At 42.4% G+C, this 21,813-nt stretch overlaps 1 protein-coding gene across 1 annotated transcript in view; it reads right to left on the bottom strand.

Moving 5' to 3' along the window:
- LOC122935721 (acetylserotonin O-methyltransferase-like) overlaps positions 1–21,813 on the bottom strand; it is a 226,444-nt gene that overhangs the window by 22,642 nt on the left and 181,989 nt on the right. The window contains exon 7 of the mRNA XM_044291580.1: positions 10,317–10,439. Within this exon, the coding sequence (XP_044147515.1) occupies positions 10,317–10,439 (123 nt within the window). The remainder of the gene's footprint in view (positions 1–10,316; positions 10,440–21,813) is intronic.

Genomic DNA, 21,813 nt, shown 5'->3' with positions numbered 1-21,813 from the left:
AACGGGAACTACAAGCAAACGGAAAACCTTCAATTTCCGCCTCAACCCTGCCAATGTTAACAGATGGAACATTTTTAAAGGATTTTTTCCTTTTTATTTCTTTATTATTCTCTAAAGACTGTCTGAATCTCCTAGAGGGACAAACATTTGCCAAATGATTTATACCTCCACAACAAAAACAAACCTTCCCATGCGGGCTGAATCTTCTATTGTCAGAGGCAATCAACCCCAGCTGCATGGGCTTCTGCTCAGAAGGGGTTGACAGCGACTGAGACCCCTGCGCACTGAATGAGACCACTGCATTGTCCTGGGATTGAGTATGACAGGAAGGAGTGATCTCTATTCTCTCTCTAAGATGCCTGTCAATACGAACGGCCCGAGACATGGCAGAGTCCAAGGAGGTAGGCCTCTCATGAAAGGCAAATGCATCTTTCAATCCCTCTGAAAGACCATGGCAAAATTGACTTCGGAGTGCAGCATCATTCCAACCAGTATCAGCTGCCCATCTCCGAAATTCTGAGCAGTATATCTCTGCGGATTGTTTACCCTGGCATAACAGACATAGTCTAGACTCATAGTCTAAAGCAATACGATCTGGATCATCATATATCTGACCCAGGGCTAAAAAGAATTCATCCACTGAATGGAGGGGCCGTGCCTCCACTGGCAGCGAAAAGGCCCAGGACTGAGCGTTATCCCTGAGCAGCGATATAATGATCCCCACCCTCCGTTCCTCATCACCAGAGGAATGGGGAAAAAGGCGAAAATGGAGTTTGCAAGCCTCTCTAAAACGCATAAAATTCTCACTACCCCCGGAGAACGTATCCGGGAGCGAGATCTTAGGCTCAGAACAAACTCCATGAACGCAAGCTGAACCGGTCACTTGAAACTGAGAAAGAGTCTTACGGAGATCTGCTACCTCCAATGAAAGACCCTGCAAGCGTTCAGTCAAAAGTGAAACCGGATCCATGCTTGAGACGGTTTTGGCGGTTTATAATGTCACGGAAAGTGTACAGGAAACAAGACAACACAAACTGAATATACGACTCACTGGATCCAAAACTAAGGAACAAAAAGGGAGACCCCTGCATCAGACCTGGCACTCTCCCTGACCGCTCAGCCTATGCGAAAATCCCAATGGTAGATGATCGCATATCCTCGTACCTCGACTGTATAACACCTGAACATCCTATAATAGTGAGGGGACACGACCACCGGCTCCCTACACTAGATACGGAGGGAGTCAGGGTCACCTGGGATCCAGCAAACAGAAAAACACAAAAGAATGCACAACACTTATCTTGTAGAAGACTGGAAAGTAGGATCAGCATGCACACACACTCCAGGAAGTAATATAAACCGCAAACTGATGCACTACGGGGAGGAATTTAAAGGGATGCAATCAGTACACCTACATGACAGCTGAGAGAGGCTAACGAGATAAGGAACTGAAAGCAAAACAAAGGAAGCTCAAGGAGGAGGTTCTGAAAGGCATCTGTCAGAGCTTCTCAGATGTCTGGTGGTGACAATAGAGCTGTCATGCTGTTCTGCACCTAGTTTGCCTGGGCGAACTGAGTCACACAGGAGAGGAACTGCTCTGCATCCTTTATCAAGAAATTTTATCCTGGCTTTCTCAAGGAGGGCTGAACCATGCGCCCTGCATGGCGCACGTGTTCAATCTGGTTGTAAAGCGGTTCCTGAAGTCTTCACCCCATCTGCAAGACATCCTGAAAATGGCAAGGAAACTTTGCATGCACTTCAGCTACTCGTACACCGCAAAGTACACCCTCCTTGAGTTTCCAGCCATTGGAATTCCACCCTCCATATGTTGGACCGATTATATAAACAGAGAAAGGCCATAAACGATTTCTTAATGATATAGGCGGCCAGAGGAACTCCCCTGCGTAACTTCAATGTTAGCCAGTGGAATCTCATGTGTGACACCTGCCATTTGCGTGGGCCCCTTTGAGGAGGCCACTTTATTTGTCGCCAGTAGCAAAGAATACGCGATGAAACGTCATTCCACTGATTTATGTCCTGGAACACATACAGCTAAATCTGTCTGGCCAGGGGACAGGAGCCGTGGCGACTGCATCTCACGGCCACATGAGCCCTGTGGGGGCTGAACTAAAGGAGGAGAAGGACATTTGGGCACAAGCAATGCATAGAGAAATGGCTGGTTTTTCTACACAGGTAACAGGAAAGGTGGAGCAGGAGCAGCAGGAAGAGGATGAGGAAGACCTAGACACACCGTGCAGTATGCAGTGAAGATGGATGCAGGGAGTCCCTCCTAGTCACTTGCGCAAATGGCCTGATGCAAGCTCACTTGCGTAGTGACAGCCAAATTGTCATTTTTCGGTAGGGGGATGACTACTGGCTCTCCACCATGTTAGATCCTCGCTACCGGTCCAAAATGGGGGCCTTTTGTACACCTGCTGAGTAGGAGGATAAACTGAACTACTATCAAGACATTCTATGTAGTCAGTTGGACGCTACCTATGTGCGCCATCGCCCATCCTCACGCAGGTCTGACCGTGCGGGCCCTCTGTGCTCACGTTCCACTGCCATGGCTGCTGGGGAGGGTGGGAGGGCAGGATCAGTACCGGCTCCAACAGCAGCACCACAATAATATGTGACTAGCCATACTGGTTAGACCCTCACGCTGATGTTAAATGCTGAGACTTTAGCCAATATATTCCAGTCAGGAACATATTGGATCCCTGCGCACCCCGTCAAGGTGTCTTAGTGTGGCGTGGATCCTACCGCTAAACTACGTATCGTGTGTGAACACTGTCTTATGCTACAGGCCGTCTCACAGCCAAGCTCCTACATACCTCCATAGTAAGATCACTGATACAATGGGAATGAGGAGGAGGCTGCGAGCCCCACCTATAACAGGCCATGTGACACAAGCTACCAGGTCAGCCGCATATTATTGTGGTGCACCTTTTTTCAGTGATTTATCTATTCTTATATCTTCATCCACACGTTATTTCATCTTGTGTATGATGTTTTCGTGGTGCATGTGGTCCGCTGCCGACATCCTCCATTGTATGCATTTTTGCTCGGGATTGCCGTTAGCAATTTATCACTTGCAGAGGAATTGCTCCCCCGAATATAAACACGCTACAGTGTTTGGGGTTGAGCATTTAGGCCATTTCATTCGGTGATTTTTCTTTATATGTATTGAATGTGCAAATGCTTGTCATTGGTAACATTCTGGTGCACCTGGTAGCCTGTGTCACATGGCCTGTTATAGGTGTGGCTCGCAGCCTCCTCCTTTCTCCCATTGTATTAGTGATCTTACTATAGAGGTGTGTAGGAGCTTGGCTGTGAGTCGGTCCTTAGCACCTATTAGACTGTGTTCACACACTCTATGTAGTTTAGCGATAGGACCCACTCCACACTAAGACACCTTGACGGAGTGCGCAGGGCTCCGATCTGTTCCTGACTGGAATATATTGGCTAAAGTCTCAGCTTTTAACATCAGCGTGAGGGTCTAGCCAGTATGGTCAGTCGCATATTATTGTGGTGACCTTTTTTCAATGATTGATGCACACCTAAACTTTGTCAAAAGAGACCTGTTTCTTCTTGCTACCTGCTTCAGCTACTATTCTGATGCTGCCACCCGCCTGATGCCACACCTACTGCCACCCATCATCTTCAGCTGGTACTGGTATTGCCCCCCCACCTCCCACTCTGTCACTGGGCCAATCTGCGGTCTCCTCATGTTGCTGCCACCTCCCACTCTGCAATCAACATAACGGTATAGTAAGAGTAGCAGCACATAGGGGTATACTGGCCTTATATGTGGTGGTGCACGCGGTGTTAGACGCCAGTCCATAGCGTCCCTCCAAGCAGGCATCCATAAATCAACGAAACCGCAGCACTCTCTCGTCTCTTTTTGTATCCTTTATTCCATCAAATTCATGCGACGTTTTGACCAGAGCGGTCTTTTTCAAGCCTTGAAAAAGACCGCTCTGGTCGAAACGTTGCATGAATTTAATAGAATAAAGGATACAAAAAGAGACGAGAGAGTGCTGCGGTTTCGTTGATTTATGGATACCTTCCCACTCTGTCACTGGGCCACTCTGTGATCTCCTCATACTGCTGCCATCTAACCACTCTGTGGTCTCTTCATTCTGCTGCTACCTCAACACTCTGTCACATTACCACTCTGTGGTCTCCTCATGCTGCTGCTACCTCACCACTTTGTCACTGGGTCACTCTGTGGTCTCCTCATGCTACTGCCACTCCACCACTCTGTGGTCTCCTCATGCTGCTGCCACATCACCACTCTGTGGTCTCCTCATGCTGCTGCTACCTCCCCAATCGGTCACTGGGCTACTCTGTGGTCTCCTCATGCTGCTGCCACCTCCCCACTTTGTCACTGGGCCACTCTGTGGTCTCCTCATGCTGCTTCCATCTCAACACTCTGTCATTGGTCCACTCTGTGGACTTCTCATTCTGTTACCACCCTCCTCACTCCATGACTGGGCCACTATTTTGCCTTTTTAACCTAGTTGATATCATCATTTATTTGACCCTTCTTCTGATCTGTCAGAAGGAAGGAAAAATGAGACGCACAACGGATCCTGTCTATGTAGCAGCTGTAAGGCCTGTATGACATAATTCATATTTTGCATCAGAATTGGATTATGATTTGGTAGCCAAAAGCATGAGTGGGTGCAAAACACAGAAGACATGCAACGATTCCATTCACGTGTCATCTCTGTTTTGGATCCACTTCAGTTTTTTTTTGCTTTAGTCATACTGATGGATTACTGACATGCTGATCGAGTGAAGATGGATGCTCAACAGACAGGATCAGTTTTTTGGGAGTTATTGTTCTGATGGATCAGAGGAAGGGCAAAATAATCAGTAACGTCAACACAAACTTACTGCTGACACCCTCTCCACTCTGTCAGGTGGTCTTTACTTGTATAAGCGTTAATAGAACAGGTTCTGTAGACATCTATGTGAAATCAGCTAATGCATGGTTCTTTATACCTGGCACTAACATTGACCTCTAAGGCTGAGTTCAAACTTGAGTTATTTGGTTGGTTTCGGACCCATAACTGCCCAAATAAGTGAGGTGTGCAGTGATTCTAAGAGAGACGCCAGTCATCTGCGTGTCATACTGACTCACAGTATTGTTTCACTCAGGGGCAGAATAAGTGCATGATAGGCCCGGGGCTGTCTACCCAACTTGGGCCCCTCCCTCCATTTTAGTTTATTTTTATATTTTTTTTGTATGAAGAGGCTGCGGTGCTACATGAGAACCACAGTCTCTTCCTAGGCCATATGACATCTTCAGACTAAAATAAAAATACCCCAAATTGGGTCCTAAACTTAAAAATTTGATTGCCTAATTTAAAATACATATAATTATAATAAAAAAGACATGTAGGAGACTACAGCACCACATACCTCTTACATCCAATGACATCTCCTGTCATGTAGACCTTCTCTTCCTCTTCTCCTCCATTTGACCCAGACCACCATGGCAAATTCTTTCAGCCACATCTCGTCTCTACAGTTTGTAACACAGACACGTTAGATTTCTAAAATTTTCCATCAACCTCCCCATCCTGGTGTCCCTACAGTGTCATCCTGCTGCCACTCCCAATACTGTGCCCGTTGTGCTCCCCAATGCCCCAGGTACTATACTGCTGAAAAAATAGTGACCTTAATAGACATAATTGAGGTCATTTATCAAACTGGTGTAAAGTAGAACTGGATTTCAAAAAGAGCTGTCAAATATGAATGGTGGAACCTGATTGGCTGCTATGGTCAACTAAGCCAGTTCTGCTTTACACCAGTTTGATAAATTACCCCAAATATTCCTATAGTGTCCACAGCAGCTATAATGTGCCCTAGAGTTCCCCGAGTAATAATAACACCCTCTATTGTGTTCCAGGCAATAATCCCTGTATATTGTCCCCCAAAATAATAGAATTGCCCCTACAGTGCCTCCCCAATATCAACACCCCCATATAGTAATTTCCACCACACTGCCCCCACATAGTAATTTGCTGCACACTGCCCCTACATAGTAATCTCCACCACACTGCCCCTACATAGTAATTTCCACAACACTGCCCCCACATAGTAATTTCCCCCACACTGCCCAATATAGTAATTTGCCCCCACATAGCAATTTCCCCACACTGTCCCCACATAGAAATTTCCCCACACTGCCCCAACATAGCAATCTCCCCCACATTGCCCCCACACAGTAGTTTTCCCCACACTGCCCCACATAGCAATTTCCCCCACACAATGGTTTCCCCCATACTGCCCCACATAGTAATTTGCCCCGCATAGTAATTTGCCCCCACACTGCTCCATATAGTAATTTGCCCCCACATAGTAGTCCCTCTCAATAATTTGCCCCCACACTGTCCCATATAGTAATTTGCCCCTACATAGTAGTCCCTCCCATAATAATTTGGCCCCACACTGCCCCCACATTTCCCCCCACCCCGATGTACTCGATGTCTCTTCACTTATATGTCCTCCTGTGTGTCCCCCCCACATGTCCCCCAAAGTAGGCACATGAAATAAAAAAAATAAAAAAGCTAAATACTCACTTATGTCCAGGGCCAGGCGCTTGCTCGCAGAGGAAGGTGGGATGAGGCAGGCGTGCACACGTCACAGTGCTGCATCCCGCCACAGGCGAGCGATGACGTCATCACGCCCGCCTGCGCCGGGACTTCACTACCGTATAGGCCTCAGGGCTATTAGGCCTGAAGCCTATGGTGGTGAACGGCGACAGGACAGGGAGCTATGCTCTCCCGTGCCCCGCCACAGTATGGGGACGTTCGGGTTGGTGTTGGGCCCGGGGCTGCCGACCCGAACGTCCCTATTGTAATCCGCCACTGGTTTCACTACCACAGCAGACTCACTAAGCGTGTTACTGCAAGGTCTAGTATTCTACACCACTATACAGGCTCTCTGCAGCCAGGAAATAGCTGTTTTTTAACGTGACTCACCATGAATAAATTCGGATCAAAGCTAATCTTTTTGAGAAATTCACTCATCTCTAGTCATAACCATGAAACCAGCAGTGGAAAGGAAGCAATATGGACAATCACAATACATTACTAAGTGATTTGTATTAACTTTCTCTACATGATAAATGCTATTTGCTGAAGTGACACAATCCATTCAAGTCTTAAAGGGAACCTGTCACCAGGATTTTGGGTACAGAGCTGAGGCCATGGGTTGCTAGATGGCCGCTAGCACATCCGCAATACCCAGTCCCCATAGCTCTGTGTGCTTTTATTGTGTAAAAAAAAACTATTTGATACATATGCAAATTAACCTGAGATGAGTCCTGTATCTGACTCATCTCAGGAAGAGGACTCATCTCAGGTTAATTTGCATATGTATCAAATAGTTTTTTTACACAATAAAAGCACACAGAGCTATGGGGACTGGGTATTGTGGATGTGCTAGCGGCGATCTAGCAACTCATGTCCTCAGCTCTGTTCTCTTTAACCTTAATTGTCTATCCATTTGTAACAATAGCCTCAGTTTTATTATCATGGCTTATAGACCACCTGATCAAGTTAAAGAACTAGATGATCTACTAGTTGAAGAAATAGCTAAAATGACAATGAAAGGAGAAGTTATCATTATGGGAGATTTCAATCTTCCAGATATAAACTGGAAAACCAAAATAGCAAGTTCTACCAGGAGTACAGATATTCTAAATTCCCTACTGGGGTTATCCCTACAACAAATGGTTGAGGAGCCAACCCGGAGGGAGGCCATTTTGGATTTGATATTCACAAATGGGGATTCGGTATATCATGTCATTGTCGGCGAAACCTTGGGATCTAGTGATCACCAGTCAGTGTGGTTTAATATAAGAACTGTGAAAGAGTCCCACCACACAAAAACAAAAGTTTTAGATTTTAGAAAAACAGACTTTTCAAAAATGAAATTAGTCATAAATGAGTCCTTATCAGACTGGAACGGATTACATGGAGTCCAGGAGAAATGGGACTACTTAAAAGGTGCATTATTGAAGGCAACAGAAAATTGCATTAGACTTGTCAGTAAAAGCAAAAAAAGGAAGAGACCACTGTGGTACTCAGCTGAAGTGGCCCAAATCATTAAAAATAAAAAGCTAGCATTTTGTAATTATAAAAAAACCTAGAGCAATGAAGATAAGGAAATCTACAAGATTAGGCAGAAAGAGGCCAAGCAAGTTATAAGAACTTCTAAAGCTCAGGCAGAAGAAAAACTAGCTCAGTCTATGAAAAAAGGGGATAAGACATTCTTCAGATATATAAATGAAAAAAGGAAATTAAAACAAGGAATAACTAAATTAAAAATAAAGGACGGAAGGTATGTAGAAGAGAATAAAGGGCTAGCCGACTGCCTTAATGAATACTTCTGTTCAGTTTTTACAAAAGAAAAAGAAGGAGAAGGACCTCCACTAGAAAGGATGACTATTAAATCGTTTGATGCATGTGTCTTTACAGAGGAAGATGTTCTAAGTTTGCTGTCTAAAGTGAAGACAAATAAGTCACAGGGGCCTGATGAGATACACCCAAAATTATTAAAAGAGCTTAGTGGTAAGCTGGCAAAACCGTTAACAGATTTATTTAACCAATCATTAGTAACAGGAGTCGTCCCGGAAGATTGGAAATTGGCAAATGTCGTGCCCATTCACAAGAAAGGTAGTAAGGAGGAATCGAGCAACTATAGACCAGTGAGTCTGACATCAATAGTAGGCAAATTAATGGAAACCCTATTAAAGGATAGGATTGTGGAACATCTAAAATCCCATGGATTGCAAGATGAAAAACAGCATGGGTTTACTTCAGGGAGATCATGTCAAACAAATCTTATAGATTTTTTTGACTGGGTGACTAAAATAATAGACGGTGGAGGTGCAGTAGACATCGCATATCTAGATTTTAGTAAGGCTTTTGACACTGTCCCACATAGAAGACTTATCAATAAACTGCAGTCATTGAGCATGGACTCCCATATTGTTGAGTGGATTAGGCAGTGGCTGAGTGACAGACAACAGAGGGTTGTAGTCAATGGAGAACATTCAAAACAAGGTCATGTTACCAGTGGGATTCCACAGGGATCTGTACTGGGACCAATTTTGTTTAATATCTTCATAAGTGATATTGCAAAAGGCCTCGATGGTAAGGTTTGTCTTTTTGCTGATGACACAAAGATATGTAACAGGGTTGATGTTCCTGGAGGGAAACGCCAAATGGAAAAGGATTTAGGAAAACTAGAAGAATGGTCAGAACTCTGGCAACTGAAATTTAATGTGGATAAGTGCAAGATAATGCACCTGGGGCGTAAAAACCCAAGGGCAGAATATAGAATATTTGACACAGTCCTGACCTCAGTATCTGAGGAAAGGGATTTAGGAGTAATTATTTCAGAAGACTTAAAGGTGGGAAGACAATGTAATAAAGCAGCACGAAATGCCAGCAGAATGCTTGGATGTATAGGGAGAGGTATAAGCAGTAGAAAGAGTGAAGTGCTTATGCCGCTGTACAGATCACTGGTGAGACCTCACTTGGAGTATTGTGCGCAGTACTGGAGGCCATATCTCCAGAAGGATATAGATACTCTAGAGAGAGTTCAGAGAAGAGCTACTAAACTGGTCCATGGATTGCAGGATAAAACTTACCAGGAAAGGTTAAAAGACCTTAATATGTATAGCTTGGAAGAAAGAAGAGACCGAGGGGATATGATAGAAACTTTTAAATACATAAAGGGAATCAACTCGGTAAAGGAGGAGAGCATATTTAAAAGAAGAAAAACTACCACAAGAGGACACAGTTTTAAATTAGAGGGGCAAAGGTTTAAAAGTAATATAAGGAAGTATTACTTTACTGAGAGAGTAGTGGATGCATGGAATAGCCTTCCTGCAGAAGTGGTAGCGGCAAATACAGTGAAGGAGTTTAAGCATGCATGGGATAGGCATAAGGCTATCCTTCATATAAGATAGGGCCAGGAACTATTCATAGGATTCAGATATATTGGGCAGACTAGATGGGCCAAATGGTTCTTATCTGCCGACACATTCTATGTTTCTATGTTTCTATATTGCCCCACCTACAAATGTCTGCAACTTTTTTTTTAAATTTGCTTTTCTCTGGGTAATTCACTTGTAAACCTGCCTGATGAAGGAGCCTCTGTTCTCCAAAAGTTTTCAAATATATTTTTTCTCATTAGCCAGTAAAGTCATAACTGCTATAATGCTTTTGTCTTTTTTTTTTATCACAAACATATTTTACATCACATAGATTTCCTGCAGATTATGGGCTTACCAGGTCTACAAGAGTGATACATCTTCGTCAGTAGTTTAATGCATTTTTCTTCTGTCCAGTCATGAATAATCCTGGAGACGATAAACAGGTCTGCCTCAGGTAAAGGATCATTAAAGAAGTCTCCTTTGATAAAGAAGTAAAGACATTGTAAATTTCACACAAAAAAATAAATCACAAAAAAATTCATGGTTCATGGTTTAGCATGGTTCAGCAGTTCATGGTTTAATAAACCTTACTATATTCCAATTATAACACTACCACTACCACTGGAAAGGGGAGACAACACAATCTTCAGCTATTTTATATTTTAAGGCACTACCACTACACAAGCAATATTCAGACACCATTGTCATATAAACATCAATACTTATTTGCATTAATTTTGTAATATAACTTATGAGGAAGTTAAATTGTTAGTATTGGGGCACAAGTCTTAATCATTAATTTCAGGTACTCCATTCAGAATTTCATTCCCATTGGTACAAGTGTATACACTCAAGCATCTAGCCATACACTCACCCTAAGTTCACACCTGAGCGTTTTACAGCGCGTTCAAACGCGCTGTAAAACGCTCAACACATGAAAACCAATGCTTCACTATGGGAATGGTTCTCACCTGGGCGTTTTACAGCGCGTACGATCGTGCTGTAAAACGCCCGACGCATAATCAAGTACTTGAGCTTCTTTGGGGCGTTTTGACGCGCGTTTGTGGCTATAGGACACTGCAGTCAATCACACAAACGCGCGTCAAACGCGCGTTTACTATTACAAAAAACGCGTATAAAAACGCGCGACAAAAACGCGCGTAAAACGCGCGTTTGAGAAACGCTCAGGTGTGAAAGCAGGGTCAGTGTTGGACTGGCCCACCGGAGGACCATATAATTCTGCAGTGGGCTTTTTCCTATTAATACTATTTGGCCCCATCCCAGTTATTACAGCATCTAAGCAAAAAGAAACTGCTTTCTCTGCTTAGTGAGGATGGTGAGGCCACCACCCGGGTCCTTCTCTACAGCAGGATAACTCTATGCCCCAGGCTGTTATTCTCCTCTCTCCATGCTGTCACTTCACTTCTGTAAGGCAGCAGACAGGCATATATGAGGAGTAGTCTTGAGCGAAGGATGCAAAAATTTGATTAGAATTTCACAAAGACATTTACTTTGCGATGAATAACTTCATCGCAAAGTGCATTTTTTTGTGAGTAGCGTGCGCAATGACGTGTAATGGCGATTGCACTTCCCCCATCATTGAACCCCTCAGATGCCACATTCATTGCTGATCTGAGATGACCATTGAGGGCTGTCAGGGGTTAATCAGTAAAAAAAAAAAAATGCTCACCTTATCCATTTGAGCACAAAGAGGCCATTGCAACCATCTTGATTGAAGATCCCGCATTAAAGCTTGCGATTTTGTGGGGGGTCTTAAATCAAGATGGCTGTGGTGGCCTCTTCGCGCTCAAATGAATGAGGCATGATTTTTTTAAACGTCATTTCAGGGAAAATTGATGTGTTACCATGATACACAAGGAAATTTGGCTTTGCGGCAAATGGAATTTTCCCTGAAATTTGGATCAAAGTCCACTTCAGATACTTTGATTTGCTCAACCATAGTGAGGAGACATCATTGCTCCTCCCTGACAGAGCGTATGCATCTGCTGCCTAGTTGGAACAGGAAAGAAGGGAGGAATCCTTCTGTTCACAAATGAGGAGACAGCAGAGGAAGCCATAACAAAGCATTACCTTGCAAGAAACTTGAGCTCATCCAGCAAGGAAGTAGGTAAGTGTTTATGTGCCTGTATATACACATGTCTGAGTGTGAATGTGTTTGTATGTTTATACAGTGTGGCCGATGAAAAAGTAACCCACCTCCAGCGATAGTATGACTAGATGAACATACTGCGGATAGTGTTTGTGATGTTTTCCTTGAGTTCTTCCAGGGGATGTGGATTGTTAGCGTACACTCTCTGTTTTAAATTTCTCCACAGATAAAAATTGCATGCGGACAAGTCTGGGGAACATGGTGGCCATAACACCTTGCTCACAGTTCGCTCCTCCGTAAACAGCTCATGAGTGAGTTCTCTGAGGTGCGGCATGTTGCCCCATCTTGTTGGAAAAAGCAGGACATTTTTTCTTTTGCAGCATCACTGCTGAAGAGCTGCAAGCAGTATCAGCCAACATAATTTGACATGCCCAAAGATGCATATATGTGAACAGGGACCACTATCACCTTCTTTTATTACTTATGGATAATTAAAAAATCATAATCCACTTGCTCATTCATCTTGTCATACCATTGCCGGAGGCCGGCTACTTTTTCGTGGGCCACCCTTTATAGGACTGAATGCATGTGCTTGCTTGTGTATAGGAGACTATGCATATGTTTGTGTGCATTTATGTATATGAAACTGTATGTATGTGCTTGTGTGTATATCACACTGTGCACATATGTATATATGTGTTTATGTTTGTATATGAGACAGGTAGCTCAGGGTAGACTGGCCAAGGACCTGGTAAGGAAAAAAGTTGCCCTTATGACATGATAAGAAGTGCCATAACTTGTGGCACCTATGTGATGGCCATGCTATTGTAAATTGCATCAATAGCAATTCCCTGAATTTGAGATTCACATTTATATTCTGTAGGACTGACATAGTTTAAGTAATGGATTTTAAAAGTGATGTTTTATTGGCTCCCAGCCATTTAGGTGTTGATTATGAACTTGTAGTTTGAAACGCGACTAGTTAGTGAAGATGTGTTTTAATGGGGTATTCCCACCTGGGACATGTGTGCCATATCAGTAGGATGCTCCATAAATGCTGATTAGGCTATTTATGGAAGTCCCATAGGAGTAAATGGTGGGGTGGGCAGCATGCGTAGCTTGTATTCAATTCACTTCAAGGTTCGGACATTTAGGACTTATCCTATTCATGTACCATAAATGTTCCAGATGGGAATCCACCTTTAATTCCTTTTTGGAGAAATAAAGCTGCCAGATTTACCTATTCAAATTCTATTATTTGGGTATCCACAGTGTTCCCCCATCACTGTGTACCTGGCTGGAAACAAACTTTGCATATGTGGTTTGAACTTCGTATATTGCCTGAAGTAAGTTTTATACACCGCTGGATCTCGTTATTATGAACTAGAACCCGACCCCACTGAGAGCTGCATCAAGGCATTTCATCCATCCAGCCAGCCATATAAAAACACGCACACATTTGTGTTTTCAGACTATAAGACACACCAGACTATAAGATGCACCTAGAATTTGGAGAAGGAAAATAAGAAAAAAATATTTTCCATCAGACCTCAGGTCAGACCCTCATCAGACCCCCATTCTTTATAAGATCTCAGATAAGACTCCAAAATCCATCAGCCTCAGATCAAACCCCCTCAAAACCCATCAGACTCAGATCGGACCCAGTCCCCATCAGCCTCAGATTGGACCCCCATCAGACCTCAGATAGGACATTACAAAAAATAAATAAGTAAACTTACCTCACTTGCTGCGGACGGCGCTGTAGATCCAGGACTCAAGCTTCCTGAATCACTTCTTCAGGGTCCTGCTGTGTACTGTGACCTGACAGCACACAGCATCACGTCCTGACACTGTGAGTGGTCAGGACACAGTGCACAGCACTTTACCTGGAAGAAGACCAGGGAAAGTGAGTACAGCCAGTGCAGTCCTGCCTTCACCTCCACGTGCCTCCTGCATGCTGATGACTGCTTCCATAATGGAATGCATTCTAACTATAAGATGCATTGCCAATTTTCCCCCACTCATATGTAATGGGTACAGTATAAACTGTATATATAACATCTATATTTATTTATTATATGCACTTATATAGCGCTGCTATATTCCGCAGCGCTTTACAGACATTAGGATCCAACTGTCCCCAAGGGGCTCACAATCTAAGGTCCCTATCAGTATGTCTTTGGAGTGTAAGAGGAAACCGGAGTACCAGGAGGAAACCCACGCAAACACAGGGAGAACATACAAACTTCATGCAGATGTGATTTTGCCCTTGGTCGGATTCAAACCTAGGATGTGAGTATATACTGCATGTATAATGTGTATATATGTGTATGGCATGTAAATGTGCATGTTTGTTTAATATGTATTTATATGTGTGTAATGTATATGTGTTATGTTGTATATTTATATGTGAGTACATATAGGCTGGGTTAATATCACATTTGTGATGTATGTTTAGCATGTATGATGGAAAAGCTACCAACATGCATGCTAAATAGGCTCATAAGGTTACATTAGCCAGACAGGGGCTAATAGAGTGTGATTTTGGTCTCCATCTGGCTGATATCCATCAATATTCCATACAACTATATTTAGTAAGAAAAATGATGTTAAAAGTGTTTTCTTGGGAACTCAGTACTGAGGACCTATCAGTGGGTCGTCATGTCCGTTGAGATGGCCTTACTGCAGATCAGTACTACGGTATTTATGTGAATGAGAATAAGCTGCAGAATACAGTACAGACACTATATGACATTGCAGTATGGGTCATCAATATTGAGTTTCTGGAAAACATCTTTAAATCTCATTGTATGGTGTTTTTATATGGTGTCAGCAATGTATGTTAAATTGAGTCAGTATTATTTATTTGGTATTATACTGTATGTACAATATTTTTTATTATGATTTATTTTTATATTTTTTTATTAAAATTTTGAGATAGATGGAAAGTGGGCCCTTAGCAATAATTTCACTGTTGGGCCCAATATACCTCAGTCTGACACTGCATGTAGTCTGTCTTTACAAATATTTGTGAAAGAATGGGTCATTCTAAAAAGCTCACTGAATTTAAGTGTCTTATTGTAACATGATGCCATTGTGGCAACAAAGTCAGTTAAATTTTATTTTTGCAAAAATCATTACATCAATAGAAATTCAAAGCTGAAACAAATGACTGACTCCCTCCCGTCACTGCTGCTGGACCATTCCAGCTAATAAGTCTCACAAGGGAGCCCGATCTTGAAAGGTGACTACGCTATACACCAGAGAAAAAATCACCTAGCCTCCTCAAGGCACTGCTCACTAGCTATGCCCTCATAGATCTTTAAAGGGATCCTGTCATGTGGATATTTGATTATAATCTAACTAATTATATACAATCATTAACTACTAAAAAGTGCCTTAGATGTATTCACTTACCGGTGTGACAGATGGTTACCTCATAATATACACACAAAGATGCTGCATGCCGAATGCTAATGAGCTGATTTGAGTCCGACGTGATGTCATTGAGTCCAGCGTATATTTAATTCAGAGCTATAGCCACTCCCCTGCCCACCTGCTGCTGATTCATATGGAAAATAACTGTCAATCAGCAGCAGGTAGGCGGGGAGAGTCAGGAGCTCATGAATATTCAGGACTCATCATTATCAGCTGGAGCTTTTCAATACAAGATGCTGGCAGATTGACTGGGTTAATTAAAGAAAGTGACCCAGCATTGTGCTAAGCGAATCAGTCACTAATTTATGTTGCCCTTAGTTAGGACACCATAAAACTGGTGACAGGTTCCCTTTAAAGTATTGATTAAGGACTTCCATTCTAGCAAGGTAGTAGTTCTTTTGGATCCCCAATATTTCACTATAAGTGCCTTTGCTGCCATAAAATACTTTAGACAGATATTTTGGATTAAATGGGTAATATCCATAGTAGAGAAATCCCCCAGAATTGCTTGCACTAAATTCGGTTCCAATCCGATATTATGGATTTTTCCCAATTCTGTATAGATCCGGCACCAGAGGTCCTGGATCCCAGAGCAGTACCACAATAAATGTGTAAATCCAGCCCCCTCTCTGCAGCACTTCCAACATCTGCCCTCTTTTGTTATTCATTATTTTCGCTAGGAGAGCTGCAGAATAGTAAAGACGGTGAACGACTTTAAATTGGATAAGTCTATATTTATATGAGCATGATGCTAATTTAATATTCTTGTATATTGTTCCTCAATTCACATTACATTCTTCCCCCAGTTCCTCTCTCCATTTTAACCTACTCCTGAACTCTGTGCCCCCGACTAGTGCTTGTCGGATCTTATTATATATCTGTGAAAGAGAAATCCTGGACCCATAAAATTTAAAACAGAAATCAACAAAAATATTTTCCCTGATATCAAATACTTTCTTATCTACCATGTGAATAAATGTGTAATAGATTTGTGCATATCTGAACTTACTTATAAAAGATACTTTGGTGCCATGTATTAATTTATCTAATGGTAATATTTTCCCATCTTCTATAATGTGAAAAAGTCTATTAATCCCCCTTCGATTCCAGTATTCATATTGTGCCACAAGGGCGTATGTTGAGTAGAATAAGTGATCCTCAAAATACTTTTAATTTTATTCCAAACCTTATGGAGTGTATTAGTGATGGACGAACATCTGATGGGACGGTTCGCGAACGCGATTGCTCAAACTCGATCAAATGTTCGCGAACCGCATTTGCCTGCCATTAAAATAAATGGGACCCGCCGCGAACCTGAAAAACCTCCAGGTCATATTTGCAGCCACAAAATACTTACTAGATGTGCAAACATAGTCCCACAACATGGACACTGACATACCAGAAGTAATAAGCGAATCTGCGATCTACAAGCATTCTTTTTTTATCTGTGAAATTTTGTCAAAGTATTAATCGCAAGAGCACAAGCGCTAGAAACGCGTGGCCTACAGCAACTGGTTTGCACCGACTAGAAATTAGATGGATGCGATGGTTGGGGGGTATGGATTAATTAGCTGATGGTTGGAACGAAGTTCAGCGACGAAGAGGAAGAACTCCTGGTGACTGTAAGTAATCTTACATTAAAGTAGTGTATTTGATTACATTTCACCTGCATGTCTGAACAATCGCTTTATATGCATTAAGAGTGTTATAAAAAAAAAAAATCGCCAGTGCGATCTTCAGCTATTCTAATTTTTCTTAAGTGCACCAAACTTCACATTTTATAAGGTCTCACTAGATATTATTGATTTTTGCACTAAGTATTCCTGTGACATCACACCCACTATGTTAGTAGCATATTTGTATGGACAGCAGAGAAATATATTTAACATGCACATTCATTGTCATGCCACACACTATATTCCGCACACACACACTATATACCACACACACTATATACCGCACACACACACACACTACAGGTGAAACTCGAAAAATTAGAATATCGTGCAAAGTTCATTTATTTCAGTAATGCAACTTAAAATGTGAAACTAATATATGATATAGACTCATTACATGCAAAGCGAGATATTTCAAGCCTTTATTTGTTATAATTTGGATGATTATGGCTTACAGTTTATGAAACGCCAAAGTCACAATTTTGAGGTACCCTTTGCGTAGGGGGTATGGATTAATTTGCTGACTAGAGTGTGACACTTGCCTAGAGTATTGAACCTTTTCACAAAATTCAAATTTTAAGCTGCATTAATGCAATTCCTTAAAGGAGTTATCCGAGTAATTTTTTTGTTCTTTCTATGTTCCTAACTGGGCAAATATAACAGCTTTCCAATTCACTCACTTTATCTCCAGTGGCTGGTTTCTCAGATTTCACTGAGGGTCACATGACCTATGATGTCAGCTTCTCTCCCTGCTCTGATAAAGGTCATTTACAAGCCTGTAAACAAGACGTCACTGTGCTGGCCATGCCCCCTCTTCACTGCCATCTACTCTCTGCTAGGATTCTTAACCCCTTCAGCTGCACAGCTCTGCAGGCAGGGACAATTCTGGGCACTGGAGCTGACAGACTAGAGAGAGCATTGCATAAAAAGGTAGGGGGGAAGATCCTGTGTGTATTAGCAGTGTCATTATACAAGTGGGACTTGTAGTGCTACACATACAACATGCTGCACAGTCTCCCAGCAGGCAGACATGTCACTCAAGGCAGCACTTGTATCCACTCCCTTAGCAGTGTCATTATACAGGTGGGACATGTAGTCCTACACATGCAACATGCTGCAGAGTCTCCCAGCACTCAGGGCAGCTCTTGTATCCACTCCCTTAGCAGTGTCATTATACAGGTGGGACATGTAGTCCTACACATGCAACATGCTGCAGAGTCTCCCAGCACTCAGGGCAGCTCTTGTATCCACTCCCTTAGCAGTGTCATTATACAGGTATGTAAGTGACATGCACGTATGCAGTTTACTTTGTGTATTATTCTCTATGTGGGTTCAGTACCTTTTCTTTCTTAAATCAATTACTGAATCAGTTTCATCTAGCAAGTTAAACTATTGTTGTACTGACACCCATATAGACTCAATGATCTAGCCTCTTTTTTCCTTATATACAAATGTTCAGATTGCGATTGCTCCATAGAGCTTTTATACCTGATACTATATTCATTACACCCATAACCATACTATGGGCCAGATTTATCACGACTCTGACAGCTCACTCCACTTTCACATATGGCTAAAGTCAGTTTTAGCCAAGTCAGATTTATGATCGCCCCTTTAAGACTGTAATAAATGTGGTTTGACGGTAGCAGTTTTTCCGTCAGTAAGCAGCTTTACAAAAGTCGCACGTTTTTATGAAAAAGTCGCATGTTCTATTAAAAAGTCTCATAAGATAAGCATGGTCCTCACTGGAGTGAAGTTGCGACTTTTTGGCGACTTTTTGGCGACTTTTTAAAAAAGTCCCAATAGTGAATCTGTCTAGAGATTCATTTACATACGAAAACACGCCCACTTTCAGAAAACTGGAGAGCATAGTGCAGAGCAGAAAAAAGTCGCAAATTTGTGCGCAGTTTTAGCCTTTGGGACTTTTTTGCGACTTTTCCACTCCACAAAAGTGACTTTGCCTAATGATATATCTGGCCCTATATCTCTATTGTGAATATCCCTGATGTGAATTCCTGTGGTTTCATGTATTTGCTTTTACCACTTTGATGTTCCTTAATGTTTTTGAAATAGACTATTCATTGATTAATTTCTGTGATTACTATCCCACTATCAGTTCATTGATCTATTGATTTTTTGATATGCACTTGCAGTCTTGATTATCATATCAGTATTGTATTATACTATGTATATAGATATACGTAAGACTTGCCCCTAGATGTTTGTATATATTTTCTTTTTTGCCAAAATTTCCTAATATTATTTCTTCAAATTATTTCCACATTGTACTGACTGTATGCTATTATAATTAATAGGCCGTGACCAAGGTCCGGGAGGACCGAAACGTTGGCCCATATAACTGACGTCTATTGGTGGCAAATTCTATACAATAAATACTATTATTTCATTAATTTCAATTCGAGTGCCGTGAATTATTCTATGATTATACAGCTTGGACTTGTAGTCCTACACATACAACATGCTGCAGAGTCTCCCAGCAGGCAGACATGTCACTCAGGGCAGCACTTGTATTCACTCTCTTAGCAGAGCAGGGGGAGGGGCAGAGATTGTTTTTATTGCATGTAAACAAAGGGCCAGAAAAGAACCAGGGAAATGAGGAAAAATATATTATTTTTTTGCATAAAACTTACTTAGCTCAGTTATATATCAGATTTTCTGTGCTATATATATTTCTTTTATAACTCGGACAACCCATGTTGTTAAGATTTTGGAGTTGTTTATCTAAAATCTGAACTCCAGAGAAGGCGATCGGCGGAGGCCGTGGAGGTCGAGGAAGAAGAGCAGGAGTAGGCCAGACCTTTCCAGCATATTGAGTCACCCCCACCAGATGTTGGAGAAATGAAAGAGGTGGAGGTGGAGGTGGAAAGTGTTGGACCCTCCAGCACTGCCCCATCTCAGGACTCGAAGGAAGAGGAGGCGATCACCAGCTCCCACCAGGAGGGTAAATATGTGCACATAGCTATATGATTATGTATCCATAACATGTACATAAACATTAAAAGGGCCAATAATGAGGCGAAAACATACACTATAGTAATACCAAAAAGAACACTGGACAATAACGCTTTAATCTACATTTAAACCATTAACCTAACAAATAAATAATATTAAACTCTATAGAACTATCACTAACTAACAAATAAAATTATACTGTACTGAAATATCACTAACTAATAAACTATATAATCATCATAAATATCACTAACTAACGTATTGAGATTTAAATTGTCATAGTGTATAAAGACTTTAAATAAAAAAAATTCTAAAAGTAAAAAAAATAGACGTATTTTGTACCGCCGTGTACATATCGACCGTCTCTATAAAAATATCCTATGATCTAACCCCTCAGATGAACACTGTGAAAAAAAAAAAACTAATTTAGTCACCTAACGTCACTAAAAGTGCAACACCAAGATATCAAAAAAGGCATATGCCCCCCCAAAATAGTGACAATTGGTCATTTTAGGCTACTTTCACACTAGCGTTCGGGTTTCCGTTCGTGAGCTCCGTTTGAAGGAGCTCACGAGCGGACCCGAACGCAGCCGTCCAGCCCTGATGCAGTCTGAATGGAGGCGGATCCGCTCAGACTGCATCAGTCTGGCGGCGTTCAGCCTCCGCTCCGCTCGCCTCCGCACGGACAGGCGGACAGCTGAACGCTGCTTGCAGCGTTCGGGTGTCCGCCTGGCCGTTCGGAGGCGTGCGGATCCGTGCGGATCCGTCCAGACTTTCAATGTAAGTCAATGGGGACGGATCCGTTTGAAGATGCCACAATGTGGCTCAATCTTCAAGCGGATCCGTCCCCCATTGACTTTACATTGAAAGTCTGGACGGATCCGTCCCAGGCTATTTTCACACTTAGCTTTTTTTTGCTAATATAATGCAGACGGATCCGTTCTGAACGGAGCCTCCGTCTGCATTATTATGAGCGGATCCGTTCAGAACGGATCCGCCCGAACGCTAGTGTGAAAGTAGCCTAATTCTGCAAAAATTAGACCCTAACAGTAGACAATCGCCAAATAAAAACAATAATATGCCTCTCAAACTCTGGAGACAGTAAAACATGAATTAGTTTTGGTTCAACACTTAACCGCCTCCGGACCGCCTAACGCAGATCTGCGGTCTGGAGGCGGCAGCGCTGCGCAGAGTCACGCATATACGCGTCATCTCGCGAGACGCGAGATGACGCGCTTTGCCGGCCCGCGCATGCGCAGTTCGGGCCGGCATTTCGTCAAGGGGGGTCGCGTCATCAGCTTGCCAGCCAATGATCGCGGCTGGCAAGCTGATGATTTAAAAAAAAAAACTATCAAGTGCCAGATAACAGATCATATTAGTAAATATGATCTGTTATATGGCTGCCTGCTCCTCTGCTGGTCCTTTTCGTCGGTTGGATCCAGCAGAGGAGCAGGCTTCACAGTGAGTAGCACCAACACCACACTTTAGCCCCAGATCACCCCCTGCACCCCAATTAAAGGGGTTGTCCGGGACCAAATGTTTTTAAAAAAAACACGTTTACTCACAATGTACATCTAAGTAAAGACCTGCATACATTTTCAGATATTTTTGCCACTTCCATGTGGCTCCAACGGTCCCCCACTCATTGTTTATCT

Source organism: Bufo gargarizans, chromosome 4 (assembly GCF_014858855.1).
Source record: "Bufo gargarizans isolate SCDJY-AF-19 chromosome 4, ASM1485885v1, whole genome shotgun sequence".
NCBI lineage: Eukaryota > Metazoa > Chordata > Amphibia > Anura > Bufonidae > Bufo > Bufo gargarizans.
Note: the sequence above shows the minus strand (reverse complement) of the source record. Positions and strands in the feature narration are given on the sequence as shown.